Here is a 24,237-nt window from a genome sequence, read left to right as displayed (position 1 = left end):
TGAATAAGTTCCTCCAGTTCTTTATGTTTTTACTCTAACTTATTCTGTGCCTCTATGGTACTGTTTTTATTGCCATCCATCTGTGGTGTTAGTTCCTCTGTTTCCTTTTTTAGTCTAATCTCATTTGACCTAAATTAGTTTTTGCTTTAAAGATTAGTCTTGAATTGCATGGCCTCTGAAGGTACATTTGAAAGTATCCCATACAATAAGGGGATCTGCTGTACCTATGTTATGCAGGAAAAAGTCAGTTATAAATGATTTTGTCTTGGTTAAAACAGCTTGTCATCCAGTAGGCTTTGATTACATTTCCAATATCCTTGCCCACATGGAAATTCGGTAAGAGTTATGTGGATGCCAATTAGATGGTGGTCTGATCGCATTCTGTCTCCTATCAACACTTTTTCAAACTTTTGGTGCCAGTGAGAAGGACACAAGAAAATAGTCACGACGATTAGCTTGATTAATCCTCCTCCATGTATACCTGATCTCACTAGCTCAGGGTTTTTAAGCCTCCATATATGCATTAGTTCTAATGTGTCCATGATATCCGTGATCTCCTTAAGTGCATGAGGGTGAAAGTTTGTAGTGTGATTCTGTGGACTTCGGTGAATCATTTCAAGGTTGGAATAAAAGCTTGTAACTTGTCTTTTTAGAGAAAGAAAGGGGGTAATGCTTTGGTTGAACCTTGTGCAAATAGGCCTAAGTGTTAACTGCACTATCATGTGTTGTGTATGACCAATTATTTTCTTATTTTGCAGATAAGCAGTAACAACAACCAATTAATACAATTTAACATAAAATCTTCCCACACAATTATTTTGTCAATCTGACACCTCCATAATGCCAAGCAAAAAAAAATTTGTAAGTTAGGCTTTACGCAAGAGTTTTCACATTTGAAGCAGAGAAAAACAGACTAGGTTTAAGTAAACACTTCCAAAATGGAGACACTTGGACATGTAACTAACTACCGTACTGCAGACATAATGGACCTGACTGAAGTGATGTCATAGTGTGGTACCTGACGGGAGCTCCTCTGGACTGCGCAGGCTTCAGCAGAACTGTGATGGTGGTGTCCGTCTCGTTAAGAGGGGGCATGTCGGTCTCGTACTCCGGCATTGATGGGGCTGGTAGGGAAAGATTCAGAGGGTATGAGACAGAGTTGTGTTTATAAGGGCACGCAACGGAGAACGTTTGAAATGTTTTGCAATGAAAAACTAATATGATTGAGTCTGTTTTGTTACTTTTGTTTCCTAGTAAACACAACCCCTTTTGAATTATTATCTTTAAAACCCACAATCAACAGACTTGGTCCCCTGACATCATGAAATAGTGGAGTCAGCCCTGTGATTTCTGAAGCTAATGCACTATAGAGTATTGGCATACAGTCACAGTACCTACATAGACCATCTCCATCTATGGATTTAAGTCAATGTTGTCCATGAAGCCATTGCTAAAGATTGACCTTTTTAAAGATGTACCCTAACACAAGCGTGTTGGTGTGAAAACCTTGCCCAATACACGTCACGAATGTGCCATCTCTCTAAAATGTCACGTCTTCCCCAATCTTCATTATCTCCAAAACATTCATAGGACAACCTTGATTAGATAAATCGCAGCAGACTGGAATTAGAAATGCCAAATCGTTCAAGGATTCAAAGAGAATGGTGTTGATGCTGCAGGCCATCAAGGCTCTAGTCTACTGTATGACTGACAACTAAGACAGGGAATGTTTACTATCAGAGATAAGAAGACAAATCCTTCATGCTTTTGTTACACCATTTCTATCTATGAATGTCAGTGAATGACATGGTTCAAATGAATGATGTACAATGTTAAACAATTGCTCACTGTTTGGTTGCTATGTTGTGTGAATGTATGTGGGGTCTGTTTGGTTGCTATGTTGTGTGAATGTATGTGAGGTAAATTGCCATTCTAGAGAGATTTTGACTGTCAGCAAAAGCATTGAATTGATGTGTCAATGACGTGCCAATGACGTGATTTTCCTCAACCCAACTTTGTTTGACCACGTATGTAGATGTTATTGCTCTAATCCTCCTTTATTTCCATGGTGAGACTCATGCCACTTCATGAATCATTCCCAGCATGCTTCCTTATATACACATTTGAGAGGCCACTAATGAGAAGAAGGTGTGTCAATTTTTTTTAATTGCGGCATTCTAAGAACAAATGAATAACAACACGCTGGCCTTACTAGTCTTAGTAATTTGTTCGAGCCTTGTTCTGAGAAATATTCTTAGAAAACAGAGCGATATTTTGTGGGCAGTTGTCAGACGTAGGGCTGTTACAGTGACCGTATTACCACCACACCGGCGGTCACAAGTCATGACGGCAGTCAAATTCCACGTGACCGTTTAGTAATGGTAATTAGGCTTCTCCAAGCTCTGATGCTGCTGATGGTCATTAGTAGCCTACCAAACTTGCCAACTGCCTGATACTCAGCACTCTATTGTCCCTCTATTCACTCTGACATTACATTTACATTTTAGTCATTTAGCAGACGCTCTAATTCAAAGCGATTTACAGTTAGTGGGCCCCCGTGGGAATCGAACCCACAACCCTGGCGTTGCAAGCACCATGCTCTACCAACTGAGCTACAGGAGGGCCTTACATTAATGTAAATGTAATCGAAAATCTAATCGAACACTTCATGAGAGCCCATGAGCTCATGTTGCGCAACATTTCTATAGGCTATGCAATTGTGTGAGAAAACTGAGTGATGGCCTCTATTGAAAAAAGGAGGATCCCATCAGCTTTCTATAGGCTAAGCCTACTATATTAATTTCTCAACTTTCCTGATATTAAGCACATTGCTTCGCTTTACAACAAGCCTACATGGCTTGCATGAAAATGAACCAAGGGAAAAGCGTCCTCCATTCACTATTTAAGTGCATAGATGACGTGTATTTCTTTCCGATGCCCCTGTTTTGAGACAGGTGCATGATAATGGTCCATTCTAAATCAAAACAAATTTCACACATACAGTGCCAGTCAGAAGTTTGGACACACCTACTTATTCAAGGGTTTTTCTTAATTTGTACTATTTTTTACAGTGTAGAATAATAGTGAAGACATCAAAACAATGAAATAACGCATACGGAATCATGTAGTAACCAAAAAAGTGTTCAACAGATCAAAATATATTTTTTATTTGAGATTCTTCAAATAGCCACCCTTTGACATGATGACAGCTTTGCACTCTTGGCATTTTTTCAACCAGCTTCACCTGGAATGCTTTTCCAACAGTCTTCAAGGAGTTCCCACGTATGCTGAGCACTTGTTGGCTGCTTTTCCTTCACTCTGCCGTCCGACTCATCACAAACCATCTCAATTGGGTTGAGGTCAGGGTATTGTGGAGGCCAGGTCATCTGATGCAGCACTCCATCACTCTCCTTCTTGGTAAAATAGCCCTTACACAGCCTGGATGTGTGTGGGGTCATTGTCCTGTTGAAAAACAAATGATAGTCGCACTAAGCCCAAACCAGATGGGATGGCGTATCGCTGCAGAATGCTGTGGTAGCCATGCTGGTTAAGTGTGCCTTGAATTCTAAATAAATCACAGACAGTGTCACCAGCAAAGCACCCCCACACCATAACACCTCCTCCTCCATGCTTTATGGTGGGAAATACACATGCTGAGATCATCCGTTCACCCACACCGCCTCTCACAAAGACCAGCGGTTTGAACCAAAAATCTCAAATTTGGACTCCAGACCAAAGGACACATTTCCACCGGTCTAATGTCCATTGCTCGTGTTTCTTGGCCCAAGCAGGTCTCTTCTTCTTATTGGTGTCCTTTAGTAGTTGTAGCAATTCGACCAAGAAGGCCTGATTAACACAGTCCCCTCTGAACAGCTGATGTTGAGATGTGTCTGTTACTTGAACTCTGTGAAGCATTTATTTGGGCTACAATTTCTGAGGCTGGTAACTCTAATGAACTTATCCTCTGCAGCAGAGGTAACTCTGGGTCTTCCATTCCTGTGGCGGTCCTCATGAGAGCCAGTTTTATCATAGCGCTTGATAGTTTTTGCGACTGCACTTGAAGAGACTTTTAAAGTTCTTAAAATGTTCCGTACTGACTGACCTTCATGTCTTAAAGTAATGATGGACTGTCGTTTCTCTTTGCTTATTTGAGCTGTTCTTGCCATAATATGGACTAGGTCTTTTACCAAATAGGGCTATCTTCTGTATACCTCCCCTACTTTGTCACAACACAACTGATTGGCTCGAACGCATTAAGAAGGAAAGAAATTCCACAAATTAACTTTTAAGACGGCACACCTGTTAATTGAAATACATTCCAGGTGACTACCTCATGAAGCTGGTTGAGAGAATGCCAAGAGGGTGCAAAGTTGTCATCAAGGCAAATGGTGGCTATTTGAAGAATCTCAAATATAAAATATATTTTGATTTGTTTAATACTTATTTGGTTACTACATGATTCCATATGTGTTATTTCATAGTTTTGATGTCTTCACTATTATTCCACAATGTAAACATTTTTAAAAATAAAGAAAAACCCTTGAATGAGTAGGTGTGTCCAAACTTTTGACTGGTACTGTGTATTATTTAGTGTATGTAAAGACAATATTAAATCAAGAATAGTGTGATGGGTGACAATATTAGCCTATCACTAGTGAAGGATATATTATCACTTGTGAATGATGTCCAGCTTAAGGCAAGAAACAGCACATGCTTTTTTTGCGACATTTTCAAATCATAGTCGCACACCTCATGTAGCCTAGCCCATAGGCCTATATGTTTTGATAAGGTTTGTATCACAACTAAAGTGGCCAAATAACTTCTTAAAATGAAGCACATTAATCCACTTTACAACGAGTGTAGAGCCTAACTGGCATACATACGCAGAGCATGAGTTTCAATAAAAGCATTACATGCATAATCGCATTTGTGGTCATTCTTGAGAATGGTATTTTCCTGCTAATGGAACATTCACGCTTATAGCCTACTGCCATGTGCGCATTGCTGCGCTTATAATGTGAAGAAATAGCCTAATAGTTTATCAACATTTTAAGCTAAATGTTCTCATATGTTGCGTCAGGCTCATTGCTTAACACAGTTTTTTTTATGCTAGTGGTTGTATTAATTTGGGATCTATCGCATCCCACAACTGTCCCAGACTATGTTTGGAATGTTTATTTGTTGCACAGAATAGAATAGATCAACTTTTGTACTATGGGGGATAGTAGATTGACATAGGCTAGTGCTTTTGCTGTTCATTAGGCCTACTCATCTTGTTGGCTGACAAAAAGTAAATGTGGACAGTTCTTCCAATATCTTCAATATGCACCTCGGAATTGGATAAAGACGCGCACAGTTGCGTCCCCGATGTGTCTGTCTTCACTTGTAGCCTGTGAGAAAGACCCGATCATGTGATTAAGAGCCATGTGAGTGAGAGGTCCTTAGGCACGCAGCCGGGAGAAGGGAATTATAATTATTATATTCAGCCCAAGGGCACAACGGCCGCGAAAGGGATGGAATTTTTTAGGGGGCATTATGGCCACACAAAGGGGATGCAGCCGGGAAATTCGAGGCATTATCAATTGCTTGTCAAATTCTGAATGAGAGACTGATGAAGTGTGTACAGCCTGCACAAAAAACAAAGCAGAGCTCATGCCTTTCATGAAACCTTTTTCAAATCATCATTAGAGTCGCATCATGCAGCCTTAGAATGTATAAAAAATCTAAACATATAGCCCAACATTTGTATCGCAACTAAAGTTACATAAATAATTCTAAATTAAGCATATAGGAGTACCTGTTTCTTTGTTAACCGCTCAACACAGAATAGCCGCACGTGTGCACTCCCTCAAATCGTTTGGAGAAAATATCCTTTATATTTTCTTCAGCTATGTTCAATTGTATTCTTCATACTATAAAATAATATAAAATAATGCCACGGAATTCTAAGCAAATCTTCTCTGCTAAATGAACTAGTGTAGCCCACAGCCATTTGGCATAGCCAGATGAGGACCTAACATAAGGACAACTCAGAGTATGCTATTCTGTTCTTCTGAAATAGACTACATTTTCTTCATATCATGTTTCTTTAGACCTGTCTAAAATAAATAGTGGATTTATTGTGAAGGTGTAGGCTATATTACATTATTATACTTTTTTAAATGTAGATGTTCCAAAGTTCTGCATCAGTGGCTTGTAGGCTATGTGTGGAAGCCAGGAGATGCTAAATGTGTTCATGTTAATTACGGTCAATTACAGTTTTTATTTATTTTTTACAATGGATAAAAAACAAAAACAAAAACAAAAACAATTAATGAAAAATGAGAACAAAACTACCATAGTACAATGGTGCATGTATCACGTAATTTATGTCATAGTGCTTGCAGCTGTATGTATGTGAATTTAGGATACCAACGAAACATCACTACTACTATCTGCTCTGAAGAAGTCTCCCTCACCTGCTATCTTGGTGGCGATGCGGGTGGTGACAGGGGGTCCAAAGCCTTTGTTGGTGCTGGCTTTGAGGGTGAAAAAGTAGGTGGTTCCCGGGTAGAGCCCTACGAACAGGTGGTGGGTCTCGTTGCGTAGCTTGAACACCCTGCCGCGCTGGGTGGTCAGGTCTGCACTGGGGTCCAAGGAGCTCAGAGCCTTATAGGTGATCTGTAAGAGCAGAGTGAAAAACGTAACACTATATGAACAAAATGTATTTTAAGGTCCGATGCAGCCATTTTTATCTCAATATCAAATAATTTCTGTGTAACAATTAAGTACCTTACTGTGATTGTTTTCAAATTAAAATGGTCAAAAAGAAACAAAAATTGCTTCTTAGCACCATAATTTTCACAGTATTATTAGAACCTCATAGTGTGGAAATATATACAGTATATATAACACAGGAAACTCAAACACAGTTGGTTCATAGACTGTTTTATATAGAAAATAAATGTGGACCTGCAAGATTCTTTTTCCATTGCTTTCTGATAGACGACAGCATTGCAAACAGTAAACATTATTTTAATTGGTATAATAGTCCCTAGTGAAAAGTTGTCCTACTGTGAAAAGAAAGGAAGATTAGGAATGCAGAATAGAAAGGAAAACATAATGCCACATTGATGTGTGGCCTGAAAACACAGTGGTAGCCTAACTGGTACCAATGCCAAAAATAGTATGCGATTTAAGGTATTATTGTTATGCAGTGGTGTAAAGTACTTAAGTAAAAATACTTTAAAGTACTACTTACGTAGTTTTTTGGGGTATCTGTACTTTACTATTTATATTTTTTTGCTTTTACTTCACTACATTCCTTAAGAAAATAATGTACTTTTTACTCCATACATTTTCCCTGACACCCAAAAGTACTCGTTACATTTTGAATGCGTAGCAGGAAAGGAAAATGGTGCAATTCACGCACTTATCAAGATAACATCCCTGGTCATCCCTACTGCCTCTGATCTGGCGGACTCACTAAATACATGTTTCGTTTGTCAATTATGTCTAAGTGTTGGAGTGTGCCCTGGCTATCCATAAATTAAATAAAAAAACAAGACAATTGTTCTGTCTGGTTTGCTTAATATATGGGATTGTAAATTATTTATACTTTTACTTTTACTTTTGATACTTAAGTATATTTTAGCAATTACATTTACTTTTGATACTTAAGTACAATTAAAACCAAATACTTTTAGACTTTTACTCAAGTAGTATTTTACTGGGTGACTTTCACTTTTACTTGAGTCATTTTCTATTAAAAGGTATTTTACTTTTAGTAAAGTATGACAATTGGGTACTTTTTCCACCACTGTTGTTATGAACAAAACACAATATTGTCATTTTCAGGCATATGCAATTTTGCAATAGTGAAGAAGAACAGAACGGCAATGTCAGTTCTGTTGGTCCCACCAGTGAATTTCCGGCTGCATTTCAATTAGCTCCACACTGCTGTGTGCCACGGCCATGAAATATTGGCAATGCATTACAACAGAACTATTGACTGTGTCGAAACAACCAGAAAGCGCTTCCATAGTCATAAACGTCCAAACACATGTCCTGCATTTTTTATTTATTTTTTGCCGGAGATTGATGTTTGTGTAAATTGATGTGTACAGGGTTGGGGGCAATCAAAACATTTTAGACTGACGTTTCACAGCTCACAACTCCATTAGAAGAATTCGAATCAAACCAATTGACAGCTCAGTGCCTGCTGGCAGCTAGGCCAGTCTCCGCTTGAAAGGCTTTCATGGTTAAGTGCTGGATACGGCATGGCCCCTAGACTGTGCTGCACTGACCACAGGCAAAGAAACAGTCGGGGCAAGACAAGCCACCACTTAATATACAATTTTAGCTGAAAGTAAAAAAACTGAAAATCTGAGAAAAATAAGGGAAAAAAGAGAGAGGGAAAAAAGCCTCAGCCACCTGAGGGCAGCTGCATCCTAGGTTGTTGTGAGGAATTGTGTCCTAGATCAGCTTTTTTAAAACCTGTCATTGGGGACCCCCAGAAAAAGCTGAGCCAAAATGATGGAAGGTGAATATGGGTCGGGAGCGGTATAGACTTGGGCGTGTGATTGGTGGATGGTTGGCTGTGTGAGACAGGGAGACAGAATGAGTCAGACTTCAGCAGCTGTCAGACATCGGGGGCTGCTGGCTAATCTGAATTGATTAGATTAGGACCTCATCCAGCCACTGATGGCTTTCAGGATTTTTCAAAGTTGATAAAGAGTTGGAAAGGAACTAAAACTGAAACAAATGGAGCCTTTCTGTAGACATGGAAGCTTCTGGTCGTTTCTTAATTATTTTCCTAGCTATTATTCATGTAATTTTGTTTGGGTTAAGAGGTTTGCAACACTTTCACCAATTGTTGAAGCATTTATCTTTGCAAGGCAACCGTTTGAGGTGACAAGCATCCACTATTCAGTGCATGGCAACAGAGACCAGCAAAATACATCTTTGTTGTTGTGCTTCAATTTTGGTCCATTCTGACACAATGGCATCACGCAGTCGCTGCAGATTGGATGGCGGTACATTCATGCTGCGAACAGCCCATTCCATCTCATCCCAAAGATGCTCTATTGGGTTTGGTCAGCAACAATGTTCAGATACGCTGTGGGGTTCAATCGTTGCTCATTTGGTATCAATGGACCTAACATGTGCCAGGAAAACTTTCCCCACACCAGTATGCCACCAGCCTGTACCGTTGACACCAGGCATAATGGGTCCATGGACTCATGCTGCTGACGCCAAATCCTGAATCTGCCATCAGCATGATGCAACAGGAACTGGGATTCGTCAGACCAGGCAATGTTTTTCTACTCCTCAGTTGTCCAGTGTTGCTGATCCATCTCTCGTCTCGACGATGAGTCGAGAGCCACTTCTTCTTCCACTGGAGCCACTTCTTCTTGATTTAAGCTGATAGGAGTGGAACCCGCTGTGGTCGTCTGCTGCAATAGCCCATCCTTGACAAGGATCGACGAGTTGTGTGTTCCGAGATACCATTCTGCACACCACTGTTGTACTGTGCCGTTATTTGTCTGTTTGTGGCACGCCTGTTAACTTGCACGATTTTTGGCATTCTCCTTCGACCTCTCTCATCAACAAGATGTTTTCGCCCACATGATTGCCGCTGACTGGATGGTTTTTGTTTGTCGCACCATTCTCGGTAAACCCTAGACACTGTTGTGCGTGAAAAGCCCAGGAGGGCGCCGTTTCTGGATCCGGCGCGCCTAGTACTGACGATCATACCACGCTCAAAGTCGCTTAGGTAACTCGTTTTGCCCATTCTAACGTTCAATCGAACAGTAACTGAATGCTCATAATAAAATACCTGAAATCAATATTTATTAATGGTGACTCTTACTCAGACTTACTCAGACTATTACTCAGACTATATTTTTTGCTTTAGTTTGCACGTGAACACGTATTCCTCTGGCTCTCGTTCTCCTTGGTTGATATACTCACCAGGGAGGCATCATAAAGCAGAGGTAGTTTACTGCCCTATGAAACAGCAGGCGCACCGAGGCACTGCACTGTGGGTAATGGAGAGACTACGTCTGTGGGATAACTCATCGTCGAGACGAGAGATGGATGCCAGTTAAGGACGCTGTACCAAACAGCAGCACACATAAATAAAAGCAAAAGATGCAGGCCAATGTGTATATTTTCTTCAAAACGCAATCTATGAAAAGTCTGCAAAGTACCATGGCAACAATGGCCTGAATCGCTATATCAATCTATAAATTTTTTCACCTCGGGGACAAAGGAGAGGACCGTTCCGAAAGCCACAAGGCAATCAATGGTCTTCCATTATCCATTCATATCCATTGAGTTATCTTGTACGCTTTTTCAGTGTCACATCAGATACAAATCAAGGGGGAATGATGCTGAGGCATGTGTGAATGAGAGGCTACAATGTGGGGGAGGAAATTATAGGTCTATATAATTATATATAATATAATATAATACAAATAATAAAATATGCCATTTAGGAGACACATTTTTCCAGAGTGAGTCACATTTTGTGAGTGCATACATTTGTAGGATGTGTATGTGATCCCTGCAGGAATTGAACTGCCTGGGCACGTGATCATTGGAGTTGGGGTTGGCTGCTTGGCTGCAGCAGTGGGAGGCGACACAACTGCTATATGGTTGCCAGCTCGGGGCAAGGGACCTAATCCACTCCACTCAGGCCACTTGCGAAATGGTAAATGCAGGCAAGGCCTGTAATTGAGTTGAACGAGTATAAAGTGGCTTCGCTTGCCCATCCATCGCTCCCTGGGAATCAGGGACATTTGGGGTGCCGCTGCTAACATACTATATGTTCTGAAACAGATTCATTATTTGTGGCATGGAATTAATCAGTTGCACAACATATAGCATGTTACAAACGACACCTTATATGGACAGAGAGTATGTGGGGTTGACTGGACTGTTAGATGGTCACAACTGGATACAAGCTCCAGAATCATACAGGAAATAATTGGATGTAACAGTGGTCCTTCCAGGATTTGCACACAATTACAGTTGTGCGTCTAGGGAAAGATATAAAGGGAGGGAACGTATTGAAGCCCGATGTCCCTTGAGAACTGTCACAAAGTGATGCGAGACAACAAAGGAAGACTGTGTGCATTTGGGCATTGTCATTTTATGCCTCTGCTATCAGGCCCTCTGAGCTGTCAGATAGTGTGTAAAAACGGTGCTGAATATTGAGAGACAACAGACAAGCTGTCATGTGAAGAATGTTACGTACACATTTAGTTTAGAATAGACGGGAGTAGAAATTGCAATGCACAATCAACTGTATTATCCGTCAGTTATGTCACTTGTTCATGAGATGCTAGAGATAAAGACCACATAGACCAGGCAACTTCTAATTTGAATACCTCTGATTTACAGTGCATTCGGAAAGTATTCAGACCCCTTCCCTTTTTCCAGATTTTGTTACGTTACAGCCTTATTCTAAGATGGATTCAATTTTTTTTAAATGACTCATCAATCTTTACACAATAACCCATAATGTCAAAGCGAAGACAGGTTTTTAGAAATGTTTGAAAATGTATTTTTTTAAACAACTGAAATACCTTATTTATATAAGTATTCAGACCCTTTGCTATAAGATTTGAAATTGAGCTCAGGTGCATCCTGTTTCCATTGATCATCCTTGAGATGTTTCTGCAACTTGATTGGAGTCCATCTGTGGTAAATTCAATTGATTGGTAAAGGCACACACCTTTCCTAATCAACAGCGCATGTCAGAGCAAAAACCAAGCCATGAGATCGAATGAATTGTCCGTAGAGCTCCGAGACAGGATTGTGTCGAGGTACAGATCTGGGGAAGGGTACCAAAACATTTCTGCAGCATTGAAGGTCCCCAAGAACACAGTGGCCTCCATCATTCTTAAATGGAAGAAGTTTGGAACCACCAAAACTCTTCCTAGAGCTGGCCGCTCGGCCAAACTGAGCAATCTGGGGAGAAGGGCCTTGGTCAGGGAGGTGACCAAAACAGCCCGCTTGGAGTTTGCCAAAATGCACCTAAAGGACAATCAGACAATGAGAAACAAGATTCTCTGGTCTGATGAAACCAAGATTGAACTTGGCCTGAATACCAAGCGTCACGTCTGGAGGAAACCTGGCACCATCCCTACGGTGAAGCATGGTGGTGGCAGCATCATGCTTTGGGGATGTTTTTCAGCGGCAGGGACTGGGAGACTAGTCAGGATCTAGGGACAGATGAACGGAGCAAAGTACAGAGAGATCCTTGATGAAAATTTGCTCCAGAGCGCCCAGGACCTCAGACTGGGGCGAAGGTTCGCCTTCCAACAGGACAACGACCCTAAGCACACTGCCAAGACAATGCAGGAGTGGCTTCGGGACAAGTCTCTGAATGTCCTTTAGTGGCCCAACCAGAGCCCGGACATGAACCCAATCGAACATCTCTGGAGAGACCTGAAAATAGCTGGGCAGCGACGCTCCCCATCCAACCTGACAGAGCTTGAGAGGATCTGCAGAGAAGAATGGGAGAAACTCTCCAAATACAGGTGTGCCAAGCTTGTAGCGTCATACTCAAGAAGACTCAAGGCTGTAATTGCTGCCAAAAGTACTGAGTAAAGGGTCTGAATACTTCTGTAAATATGATATGCAAGTTTTTATTATTTTTTTATAAATTAGCAAATATTTCTAAAAACCTGTTTTTGCTTTGTCATTATGGGGTATTGATGAGGGGATTTTAAAAATAAATCCATTGTAAAATAAGTCTGTAACGTAACAAAATGTGGAAAAAGTCAAGGGGTCTGAATACTTAACGAATGCACTGTATACTATTCTATCCTACGTATTCTACAGATATACTAAATATTCTATCCACATACTGTCCATCATGTCTATACATCCCATCACACACAAACACACACATACAGTGGGGAGAACAAGTATTTGATACACTGCCGATTTTGCAGGTTTTCCTACTTACAAAGCATGTAGAGGTCTGTAATTTTTATCATAGGTACACTTCAACTTTGAGAGACGGAATCTAAAACAAAAATCCAGAAAATCACATCGTATGATTTTTAAGTAAATAATTTGCATTTTATTGCATGACATAAGTATTTGATCACCTACCAACCAGTAAGAATTCCGGCTCTCACAGACCTGTTAGTTTTTCTTTAAGAAGCCCTCCTGTTCTCCACTCGTTACCTGTATAAAAGACACCTGTCCACACGCTCAATCAAACAGACTCCAACCTCTCCACAATGGCCAAGACCAGAGAGCTGTCTAAGGACATCAGGGATAAAATTGTAGACCTGCACAAGGCTGGGATGGGCTACAGGACAATAGGCAAGCAGCTTGGTGAGAAGGCATCTTGGCCAGGTCGCAGTTGTAAATGAGAACTTGTTTTCAACTGGCTTACCTGGTTAAATAAAGGTGAAATAAAAATAAATAAAAAAAAACAGTATTAGACATGAAATCCTCTCCAAGCTTTACTTGAATATGGCTCTGAACATATACAGCAACACCTCAATCATAGGCATTCCTGTCTTTTCTGTAGATGTTATATCCCTGTATTGTTACTTCTTTATCATCAAAGGAATTATCTAAGTAAGTCTCAGAGATGGGCAATATATGAATGTTATCTGATGTTAGCAAGTTATTGATTTTATAAACCTTATTTCTAAGTCTACATATATTGATATGGGCTATTTGTTGCCCTTTCCTAGGCAACTTATCAGATATAGACTTAATATCTCTATCTATCTATCTATCTATCTATCTATCTATCTATCTATCTATCTATCTATCTATCTATCTATCTATCTATCTATCTATATATATATATATATATATATATATATATATATATATATATATATATATATATACATATATATATATATACAGTTGAAGTCGGAAGTTTACATACACTTATGTTGGAGTCATTAAAACTCGTTTTTCAACCACTCTACAAAATTCTTGTTAACAGACTATAGTTTTGGCAAGTCGGTTAGGACATCTACTTTGTGCATGAAACTAGTAATTTTTCCAACAATTGTTTACAGACTGTCTGTTACAGATTATTTCACTTTTAATTCACTGTATCACAATTCCAGTGGGTCAGAAGTTTACATACACTAAGTTGACTGTGCCTTTAAACAGCTTGGAAAATTCCAGAAAATGACGTCATGGCTTTAGAAGCTTCTGATAGGCTGATTGACATCATTTGATGGGTATTATTAATTACAATTAAAGCGTTTGAAATTCAAGTACAGTTTTAATGTGTGTATAAGTTTAATGATAGTGAACATATAGTATACTTAAAGACCGAAAAACTATTAATTTAAAGTAAACGTTTAATAAGTGTATTGAAGTATATTATAATAAGTGTATTTTACAGTATACTAAAAGACTGAAAAAATGATGCATTTAAAGTACACTTTTAATAAGTGTATTGAAGGTTGGTGATAGTATATTTATAGTATACTTAAAGACTGAAAAACTATGCATTTAAAGTACACTTTTAATAAGTGTATTGAAGTGTGATGATAGCAAATTTATAGTATACTAAAAGACTGAAAAAACAATTAATATAAAGTACACTTTTAATACATGTGTTGAATGATATTATATTTATAGTATACTTAAGATATACAAGAAAAGTACATCTCGTATTTGAGGTATATTATTCAAATTGTTCGTATATTTAAGTATACTGTAGTGTACTGTGATATAAAAATTACAAGATTATGTTTAATACTGTTTATGTATCGAATGGTTGTTTTATGCAATAGAATAGGGTTCTTAGAACTCTCTCATCTGTGTCTGTGTGAACTGAGAGGAGCCTCTGAAGCCTGGGCTGGCAACTGATTAAGTGATGGCTAGGTGATAAAACCAACAGCCACATTCCATTCTATGATTAGTGGTCTGTGAGAGGGAGATGTCTCCGGTCTGACTGAGCCTGCATTTTCATAGACGTAAGGTACCAGGGATGAGATCTGTTATGAATAGTTGATAAGAACCTCGTCTTGGGGGCCAAATCCTGGTTTCCATACAATAAGAACAGTCTTCACAGCAGATGTCTGCTGTGAAATATTCATTTATTTCATACAAATCCTAACCTTTTGACCCATTCCACACATCTGCTGTTTGTCAGGTAGACTAAGAGGGTGTATCTTTGCTATAAAATATATGTATATTATTTGTATGTCAGAGCTCTCAGTCCATCACGCAAGAATGTTGGGTCGACCAGCCTCATTATTGCAATAATTAATCGATATTAAATAAAGATGATTATTTGGAGAAATGACAAAGTCTCTCTCACGTGATTAGAATTTCCACCACAGTACTTGTAATATATTAAAATATACTGTTTTTTCGCTTAGGAGGAGCGGTGTCGGTGAGTCTAGAGACTTTTTTGCATCTTTATCAATGTCAATATCAGACCACTGTGGACTTCCATGAGTAGTGTTGTGTTTTTTGTGCGCAGTTTAGCATTGTTAATGTTGTCAGTGATAGTAACAGTAAATAACTTTGGGTTGTTGTGACAGTTGTTGTTGAATCGTGTGAAGCCTGTTTGTTGGTTTATATTAGATTCCTACAGTACAGGCCTTTATGAACAGTGTCACGTCTCTATGCATATTAGTGTGTTTACCATCACCAAAGGTGCCCACCTCGCCCACCTCGCCCACCACATCCTTCCCCCACTCCTTTATTCTCCCATTTGAGGATATTGTCCTTAGTCTAATTTGCCCATGGCCTAAAAGTGAGAGAAGCGAGAGAAGAGTCCTCTGGATCCTCAGATCTCCCAGATGATGCCATCGGAGGCTTTTAATCCAATCAATAGGGGTAATTATAGGCAATTACACCAAATGGGAACGCATTGTACTGGACTTACTTTTTTACATTTTATTCGGACAATCCTGTTATGGACGAGATGGCGAGAGGCTAATTTGATATTAATGATGCCGGATTCGGAAACAAAAGGTACTTGTACATTGAAAGTCGGCCCAGATTCAGACACACAGAATAAAACGTAGAAGGAACCTTTTGTTCGTCCCTCGCCACTTCACTCAAACAAACATGCATTTAATGGACCACCAACGCCGGTTTTTAAATTGTTACAACGTTTTCCGATCTCATACAGAAAGAAATGTAACAGCAGCTCAATGCTTAATTAGTGTGGACTGCCCATGGACTGCAGAGTCTACTTCGAATGTGAACGACAGTCTAACTTTCTAAAGAATGGTTAAAAAAGGACTCATTCTAAGCCTTTATGGTGCCTTTTCACCGCAGCTCCTTGATACCTTCTCAAGGCCTAGCTACTGTCACAGCACTGTGGTCCAGAGGAAATGACATGCAAATCTGGTCATCTGAAAATCAACTATCCCTCATATCTGTCAGAAAGCATCTCTGGTAAGACCACAAGTTTTACGTATCAGTCATTTTGGATAATTCACAAGAAGGGTTGGTTGGTACACTACATGACCAAAAGTATGTGGAAACCTGCTCGTCGAACATCTCATTCCAAAATCATGAGCATTAATATGGAGTTGGTCCCCCCTTTGCTGCTATAACAGCATCCACTCATCTGGGAAGGCTTTCCACTAGATGTTGGAACATGGCTGCGGGGACATTGCTGCGGGGATTGCTTGTGGCTTCCATTCAGCCTCAAGAGCGTTAGTGAGGTCAGGCACTGATGTTGGTCAAGTTCTTCCACACTGATCTCGACAAACCATTTCTGTATGGACCTTGCTTTGTGCATGGGGGCATTGTCATGTTGAAACAGGAAAGGGCCTTCCCCAACTGTTGCCACAAAGTTGGAAGCACAGAATTGTTAAGATTTCCCTTCAATGGAATTAAGGGGCCTAGCCCGAACCGTAAAAAACAGCCCCAGACCATTATTCCTCCTCCACCAAACTTTACAGTTGGCACTATGCATTAGTCCGTCGGGCTGCCAGATGGTGAAGCGTGATTCATCATTCCAGAGAACGCGTTTCCACTGCTCAAGAGTCCAATGGCGGCGAGCTTTACACCACTCCAGCCGACGCTTGGCATTGCGTATGGTGATCTTAGGCTTGTGTGTGGCTGCTCGGCCATGGAAACCCATTTCATGAAGATCCCGATGAACAGTTCTTGTGCTGACGTTGCTTCCAGAGGCAGTTTGGAACTCGGTAGTGAGTGTTGCAACCGAGGACAGACCATTTTTACATGATACGCGCTTCAGCACTCGGTGGTCCCGTTCTGTGAGCTTGTGTGGCCCACCACTTTGCAGCTGAGCTGTTGTTGCTCCTAGACATTTCCACTTCACAATAACAGCACTTACAGTTGACCGGGGCAGCTCTAGCAGGGCAGAAATTTCCAAAATGTTGGAAAGGTGGCATCCTTTGACGGTGCCACGTTGAAAGTCACTGAGCTCTTCAGTAAGGCCATTCTACTGCCAATGTTTGTCTATGGAGATTGCATGGCTGTGTGCTCGATTTTATACACCTGTCAGCAACGGGTGTGGCTGAAATAACTGAATCCACTAATTTGAAGGGATGTCCACATACTTTTGTATATATAGTGTATTTTAACGACTGCCAGAGTAATAATAATAATTATTGATTGGATTTATATAGCTAGGTGCTCAAACAGCTTTAAGTAAGGGGGGAATCTCCCCTCTACCACCATCAATGTATGTCACCCACTTGGGTGATGCACAACAAACATTTTTGTGCCAGAACACTCACCACACATCAGCTAGCATGGTGGAGAGGTGAGGAGTGATATATGCAAATTAGGGATGAGGGGGCTGATTAGGTGGACATGATGACAATGGGGCCAGGTTGGGAATTTGGCCAGGACACCCCTACTCTTGCCATAAGTGCCATGGGATTTTTAGTGACCACAGAGTCAGGAAATCCATGTAGTTTCCCATATGAAAGGCGACACCCTTGGCAGGGCAATGTCCCCTTTACTGCCCTGGGGCATTGGGATCTCCTTAGACCAAGAGTGCCCTTCTGGCCAGCCAACACCACTTCCAGCAGCATCTGGTCTCCCATCCAAGGACCGACCAGGACCGACCCTGCTTAAAGTTAAGCTTGTTAATTTGTGAAATGTTTTGAATTGAGAGCTGGGAACTATGAGTAAGACATAGTGTGAAATATGAGAAAATTATGTAGTATTGTGCAAGTTGAGGATATAATTCTGAGCGTATTTCCCGTGTGCTGAGGAAGTGAGAAAATAACCCTGTTAGCAGCTGCCATGATGACCTGTGTTGGCTGTGTCGATGTCACTCACCTCATAGAGCGTGATGACTCCATTGGTCTCGTTAGGTGCCTTCCACTGCATGAAGATCTTCTCCTCGTACGGTCCGGTCTGGATGGATTCCATTGGAACAGAACCAGGAACTGGAGGAAGGTAAAGACAGGTGTGAGGGCAAAGTTCAAGCAAAGTATGAGAGCAGATTTGAGCACTAAAAAACACACACACACACATATGTGCATGACATGTACACACGCACACACACACACACACTGTGATTAGCCACTTGGTGCACTGTAGTTTCGCAACGCCATGGTCTGAGAACAATTGAACCATTCAACGATGTAGCGTAGTATCTGAGACGTTACAGAGCATTAACAACGGCGCACCCCAATCATCCAAAGAGTGTCGCACACAAAATCATTCTTTACAACTCTACTCCACTTTTTCCAGCACTAGACAGACAGACAAGAAAGCAGATGGAAGAAGGCCCAATCTAGCAGCATTCACTCCTTCAGAAAACAATTTACTGAGCGTGCGAACGTGTCAGTCATTTTCAGCACACTCCTCACACTTCACTTTGAGCGCGGTTTATGTTTTGCACACCTGTTGACACAGATACACACTGTGTACGTGCTAGACACATAAACCGTATTGAGTGAGTTCTTTGGATGTGTTAACTCATCTAAATGTTAAAGGGGGAAGAGAGTGCCGGTGGCTTAACCCTAGCACTGGTGGAGTAAGCAGTTGAAGTCGAGGGAAACCTCCTCAGGGCTCAATCCTCACTCCCTTTGATTTGATATTCATTTATGGCAGTCTAATGAGTTTTATTCCTTCCAGCCAGGAGGAAAGTCATGGTAATAGCTTTGTTAAAAGGCCATTTAGTCCAACTTCACACACACATGAGTGTTTGCATTATGCACTCCCACTCCTTAATAATCGGCAGGGCAGATAAGAACAATGTGCTAGTATAACGGTATTGGCTTTACAGGGCAGATGGAGGGATAGAGGGATGGTGAGATAGAGGGATGGGAACTGGACTATTTGACACATTGCCAAGCTGTATTGAGCATGTGTTATTTGGATGCAACTAAATACAGTGAGCTCCAAAAGTATTGGGACAGTGACACATTTTTTGTTGTTTTGGCTCTGTACTCCAGCACGTTGGATGATACTATGAGGTTAAAGTGCAGACTGTCCGCTTTAATTTGAGGGTATTTTCAATCATATCGGGTGAACCATTTAGAAATTACAGAACTTTTTGTACATAGTCCCCTCATTTTAGGGGACAAAAAGTATTAGGACAAATTCACTTATATTGAGTGTACAAAACATTAGGAACACATTCCTAATATTGAGTTGCACCCCCTTTTGCCATCTGAACAGCCTCAATTCATCGGGGCATGGACTCTACAAGGTGTCGAAAGCTTTCTACAGGGATTCTGGCCCATGTTGACTCCAATGATTCCCACAGTTGTGAAAAATTGGCTGGATGTCCTTTCGGTGGTGGACCATTCTTGATACATACAGGAAACTGTTGAGCGTGAGAAACCATTGCAGTTCTTGACCGACTCAAACCGGTGCGCCTGGCACCTGCTACCATACCCCGTAACAAGTGACATCAATAAGGGATCATAGCTTTCACCTGAATTCACCTGGTCAGTCTATGTCATGGAAAGATGTGTATGTGTATTAAAGTAGTCAAAAGTTTAGTATTTGGTAACATATCCCTAGCACACAATGATTACATCAAGTTGTAACTCTACAAACTTGTTGGATGCATTTGCTGTTTGTTTTGGTTGTGTTTCAGATTATTTTGTGCCCAATAGAAATGAATGGTAAATAATGTAGTGTGTCATTCTAGATCAGCTTTAATATTGCAGATAGATTGTAACTTCCATCAATGTAATTGTCTGCATCACTTCCAATCCCCCATGTTTTTATATATATATATATATATATATATATATATATATATATATATACATACATACAGTGGGGGAAAAAAGTATTTAGTCAGCCACCAATTGTGCAAGTTCTCCCACTTAAAAAAGATGAGAGAGGCCTGTCATTTTCATCATAGGTACACGTCAACTATGACAGACAAATTGAGGGAAAAAAATCCAGAAAATCACATTGTAGGATTTTTAATGAATTTATTTGCAAATGATGGTGGAAAATAAGTATTTGGTCAGCTACAAACAAGCAACATTTCTGGCCCTCACAGACCTGTAACTTCTTCTTTAAGAGGCTCCTCTGTCCTCCACTCGTTACCTGTATTAATGGCACCTGTTTGAACTTGTTATCAGTATAAAAGACACCTGTCCACAACCTCAAACAGTCACACTCCAAACTGCACTATGGCCAAGACCAAAGAGCTGTCAAAGGACACCAGAAACAAAATTGTAGACCTGCACCAGGCTGGGAAGACTGAATCTGCAATAGGTAAGCAGCTTGGTTTGAAGAAATCAATTGTGGGAGCAATTATTAGGAAATGGAAGACATACAAGACCACTGATAATCTCCCTCGATCTGGGACTCCACGCAAGATCTCACCCTGTGGGGTCAAAATGATCACAAGAACTGTGAGCAAAAATCCCAGAACCACACGGGGGGACCTAGTGAATGACCTGCAGAGAGCTGGGACAGAAGTAACAAAGCCTACCATCAGTAACACACTACGCCGCCAGGGACTCAAATCCTGCAGTGCAAGACGTGTCCCCCTGCTTAAGCCAGTACATGTCCAGGCCCATCTGAGGTTTGCTAGAGTGCATTTGGATGATCCAGAAGAGGATTGGGAGAATGTCATATGGTCAGATGAAACCAAAATAGAACTTTTTGGTAAAAACTCAACTCGTCGTGTTTGGAGGACAAAGAATGCTGAGTTGCATCCAAAGAACACCATACCTACTGTGAAGCATGGTGGTGGAAACATCATGCTTTGGGGCTGTTTTTTCTGCAAAGGGACCAGGACGACTGATCCGTGTAAAGGAAAGAATGAATGGGGCCATGTATCGTGAGATTTTGAGTGAAAACCTCCTTCCATCAGCAAGGGCATTGAAGATGAAACGTGGCTGGGTCTTTCAGCATGACAATGATCCCAAACACACCGCCCGGGCAACGAAGGAGTGGCTTTGTAAGAAGCATTTCAAGGTCCTGGAGTGGCCTAGCCAGTCTCCAGATCTCAACCCCATAGAAAATCTTTGGAGGAAGTTGAAAGTCCGTGTTGCCCAGCGACAGCCCCAAAACATCACTTCTCTAGAGGAGATCTGCATGGAGGAATGGGCCAAAATACCAGCAACAGTGTGTGAAAACCTTGTGAAGACTTACAGAAAACGTTTGACCTGTGTCATTGCCAACAAAGGGTATATAACAAAGTATTGAGAAACTTTTGTTATTGACCAAATACTTATTTTCCACCATAATTTGCAAATACATTTATTAAAAATCCTACAATGTGATTTTCTGGAATTATTTTTCTCATTTTGTCTGTCATAGTTGACGTGTACCTATGATGAAAATTACAGGCCTCTCTCATCTTTTTAAGTGGGAGAACTTGCACAATTGGTGGCTGACTAAATACATTTTTTCCCCACTGTACATACATACATACATACTGTACATACATACATACATACTGTACATACATACATACATACATACATACATACATACATACATACATACATACATACATACATACATACATACATACATACATACATACATACATACATACATACATACACATACACATACATATATACACACATATACACACACAAATACACACATACATACACATACATATCCTTTAAAAAATATATATATATTCCCCTTTATTACTTTCCAACCCCACCACCCTTTCCCTACTTGGAGTAAACTAGTGAACAACAATGCTTAGGCCTCTACTTCCAGCTTATACCTACTATCTACATTTTACGGACACAGTCAATTTTACAATAATTATATTTTGTTTGTTTTTTCTCCTGAACTTCCTCTACTCTCCACCTCTCCGATCATTTTCATGATGTCCATCCGGTTTGCTTCTATATGCCATATCTTTCTAACTGTGCTCTTTCACAAAAGCTCCCAACCTACAACCTATATACTTATTATGGACACAGTATGCTTACATTATTAGTTATCTTGTTATTATTTGTTGTTAGTTGTTATTAGTCCCATCCTTTAATTCCATTCAACACCTCCCATCTATCTTTTAACACCATCCATATAGGATTTATATTTGCCATATATATTTCAACTGTACTGTGATGTTTGTTATATTATGATTTTCATAAACAGGTGTTGTGTGCCGCCATGCAGTTAAAACATTGAAATAATTTTGGGATTGGTGATTTCAAAAGGGCCTTGATTAGGCCTTGCCTGGTGAGAACATATCAAATTACTGTAACAATGAAACACAATTACATCTGCATTTCCATTCTGCACCTTATCTGTCTACCTCTGTGTGTGTGTGCGCTGCAGGAAGGAGGCAGGAAAACAGGCTTAATTCAAAAGATAAATGCCACTGTAACACATTAATCAAAACTTGATTAACTTCCTGTCTATAGAGCGTCTAAATGGCATGTTTCATTAAGCTGGTAGCGAGGAGAACATTTATCTTGTTACCACCTCCCCAAGTAAATTGTGAAAAAATGTGTCTCCATTGACAGTCCATGTTAATTACTGACAGTATCTTATGGTGCTAGTAAGACTTTACGTGACTTGGTGAGTGCTATCAGTAGCTTCATCACTCACGATAACTACAGTATCTGCCCAGGGATCATGCCAACCAAAAGTCTGAAGAGCTGCTTGGTGTAGCAGCTAGCCTAGCTGCGAGTTAGCTATCAAGCTAGTGAGGTTTCCTTGAAAGCTTGAACATAGCCCGCGACACGGTTAGCCCTTGTGGCTGGGAAGGCGGATTGTTCCTGGCTTGTGGCTGTCTAAATCCCTGCTGTTTGTTGCTGTTTCCATCTGCCCTGTGACCTGCCCTGTCTGGAACTTCGTGGAGTACCAGCATTAGCCTAAGTTGCTACCATGTCATCCAAAGGCAAAGCCAGTGGGAGCAAGGGAGAGGACAGTGTTTCTCTATCACAGCTGAAGGATCTTTTAAATGAACAAAAAGGGTTGTAGAAGCAGTTGTTACAACAACCGGAAAATAGCTTCAAGAACTTTGGACTCAATTATACTGATGGACCCAACTAACAAAAGTATGAACGATCTGACCAGAGACCTTAAGAACAGTTAACAGTTCTCCCAGGGAGATGTGGATGTCCTGAAAGAGTCTTGCAGCAAAATGACAACAAACAGTAAGTCCACCCGAGTTGACATCAGCACTGTCTTTGAATCATTATTACAGAATACAGAGAAAACAGACTATCTAGAGGGACAATCCAGGAGGAATAACATATTTGTGGATGGCATACCAGAGTCCTCACATGAGAACTGGGCAGAGTCTGAGGAAAAAGTAAGAAAAATGATCACTGAAAAGCTGCAGATGGATCACCTGTAACCAGCCCAGGTGACAGACCCAGGCCAATAGTGACCCAGTTCCTAAGGTTAAAGGACAAAATGGCTGTTCTGGAGAGAGCTAAGAACTTGAGAGGAACCAACATCTTCCTTAACGAGGACTACTCGGAAGCTGTGCGCCCGAGGTGGAAAGAACATATCCCAGCCATGAAAGCTGCCAGAGAACGTCGGGACATTGCTTCCATCCGCTACGACAGGCTCATTGTCCACCGTCCCTCTCAAAAGACTGGGAGGCGTGAGACAGCCTAGCTTCCAGGTCAGTAGCTTCAGCCCCACATCACACACACATACACCAACTGACACTCACAAGTGCCTGATTGATTGACTCTATTAGGCAAACAATGTTCTTGTCATGTGTGTGTGTGTATATATATATATATATATATATATATATATATATATATATATATATATATATATACGCACTACCGGTCAAAGGTTTTAGAACACCTACTAATTCAAGGGTTTTTCTTTATTTTTACT

At 40.6% G+C, this 24,237-nt stretch overlaps 1 protein-coding gene across 15 annotated transcripts in view; it reads right to left on the bottom strand.

Annotated features, from left to right (window-relative positions):
• ptprt (protein tyrosine phosphatase receptor type T) overlaps positions 1-24,237 on the bottom strand; it is a 449,458-nt gene that overhangs the window by 174,630 nt on the left and 250,591 nt on the right. For all 15 annotated transcript variants that reach the window (XM_041888816.2, XM_041888817.2, XM_041888819.2 and 12 more), the window contains exons 9-11: positions 18,259-18,368; positions 6,459-6,660; positions 1,019-1,124 (exon numbers count right to left, since the gene is read on the bottom strand). In XM_041888816.2, the coding sequence (XP_041744750.2) occupies positions 1,019-1,124; positions 6,459-6,660; positions 18,259-18,368 (418 nt within the window). The remainder of the gene's footprint in view (positions 1-1,018; positions 1,125-6,458; positions 6,661-18,258; positions 18,369-24,237) is intronic.

The sequence above is a fragment of the Coregonus clupeaformis genome, chromosome 10, assembly GCF_020615455.1.
Source record: "Coregonus clupeaformis isolate EN_2021a chromosome 10, ASM2061545v1, whole genome shotgun sequence".
Taxonomy (NCBI): domain Eukaryota; kingdom Metazoa; phylum Chordata; class Actinopteri; order Salmoniformes; family Salmonidae; genus Coregonus; species Coregonus clupeaformis.
This window is presented reverse-complemented; position numbering and strand designations above follow the sequence as displayed.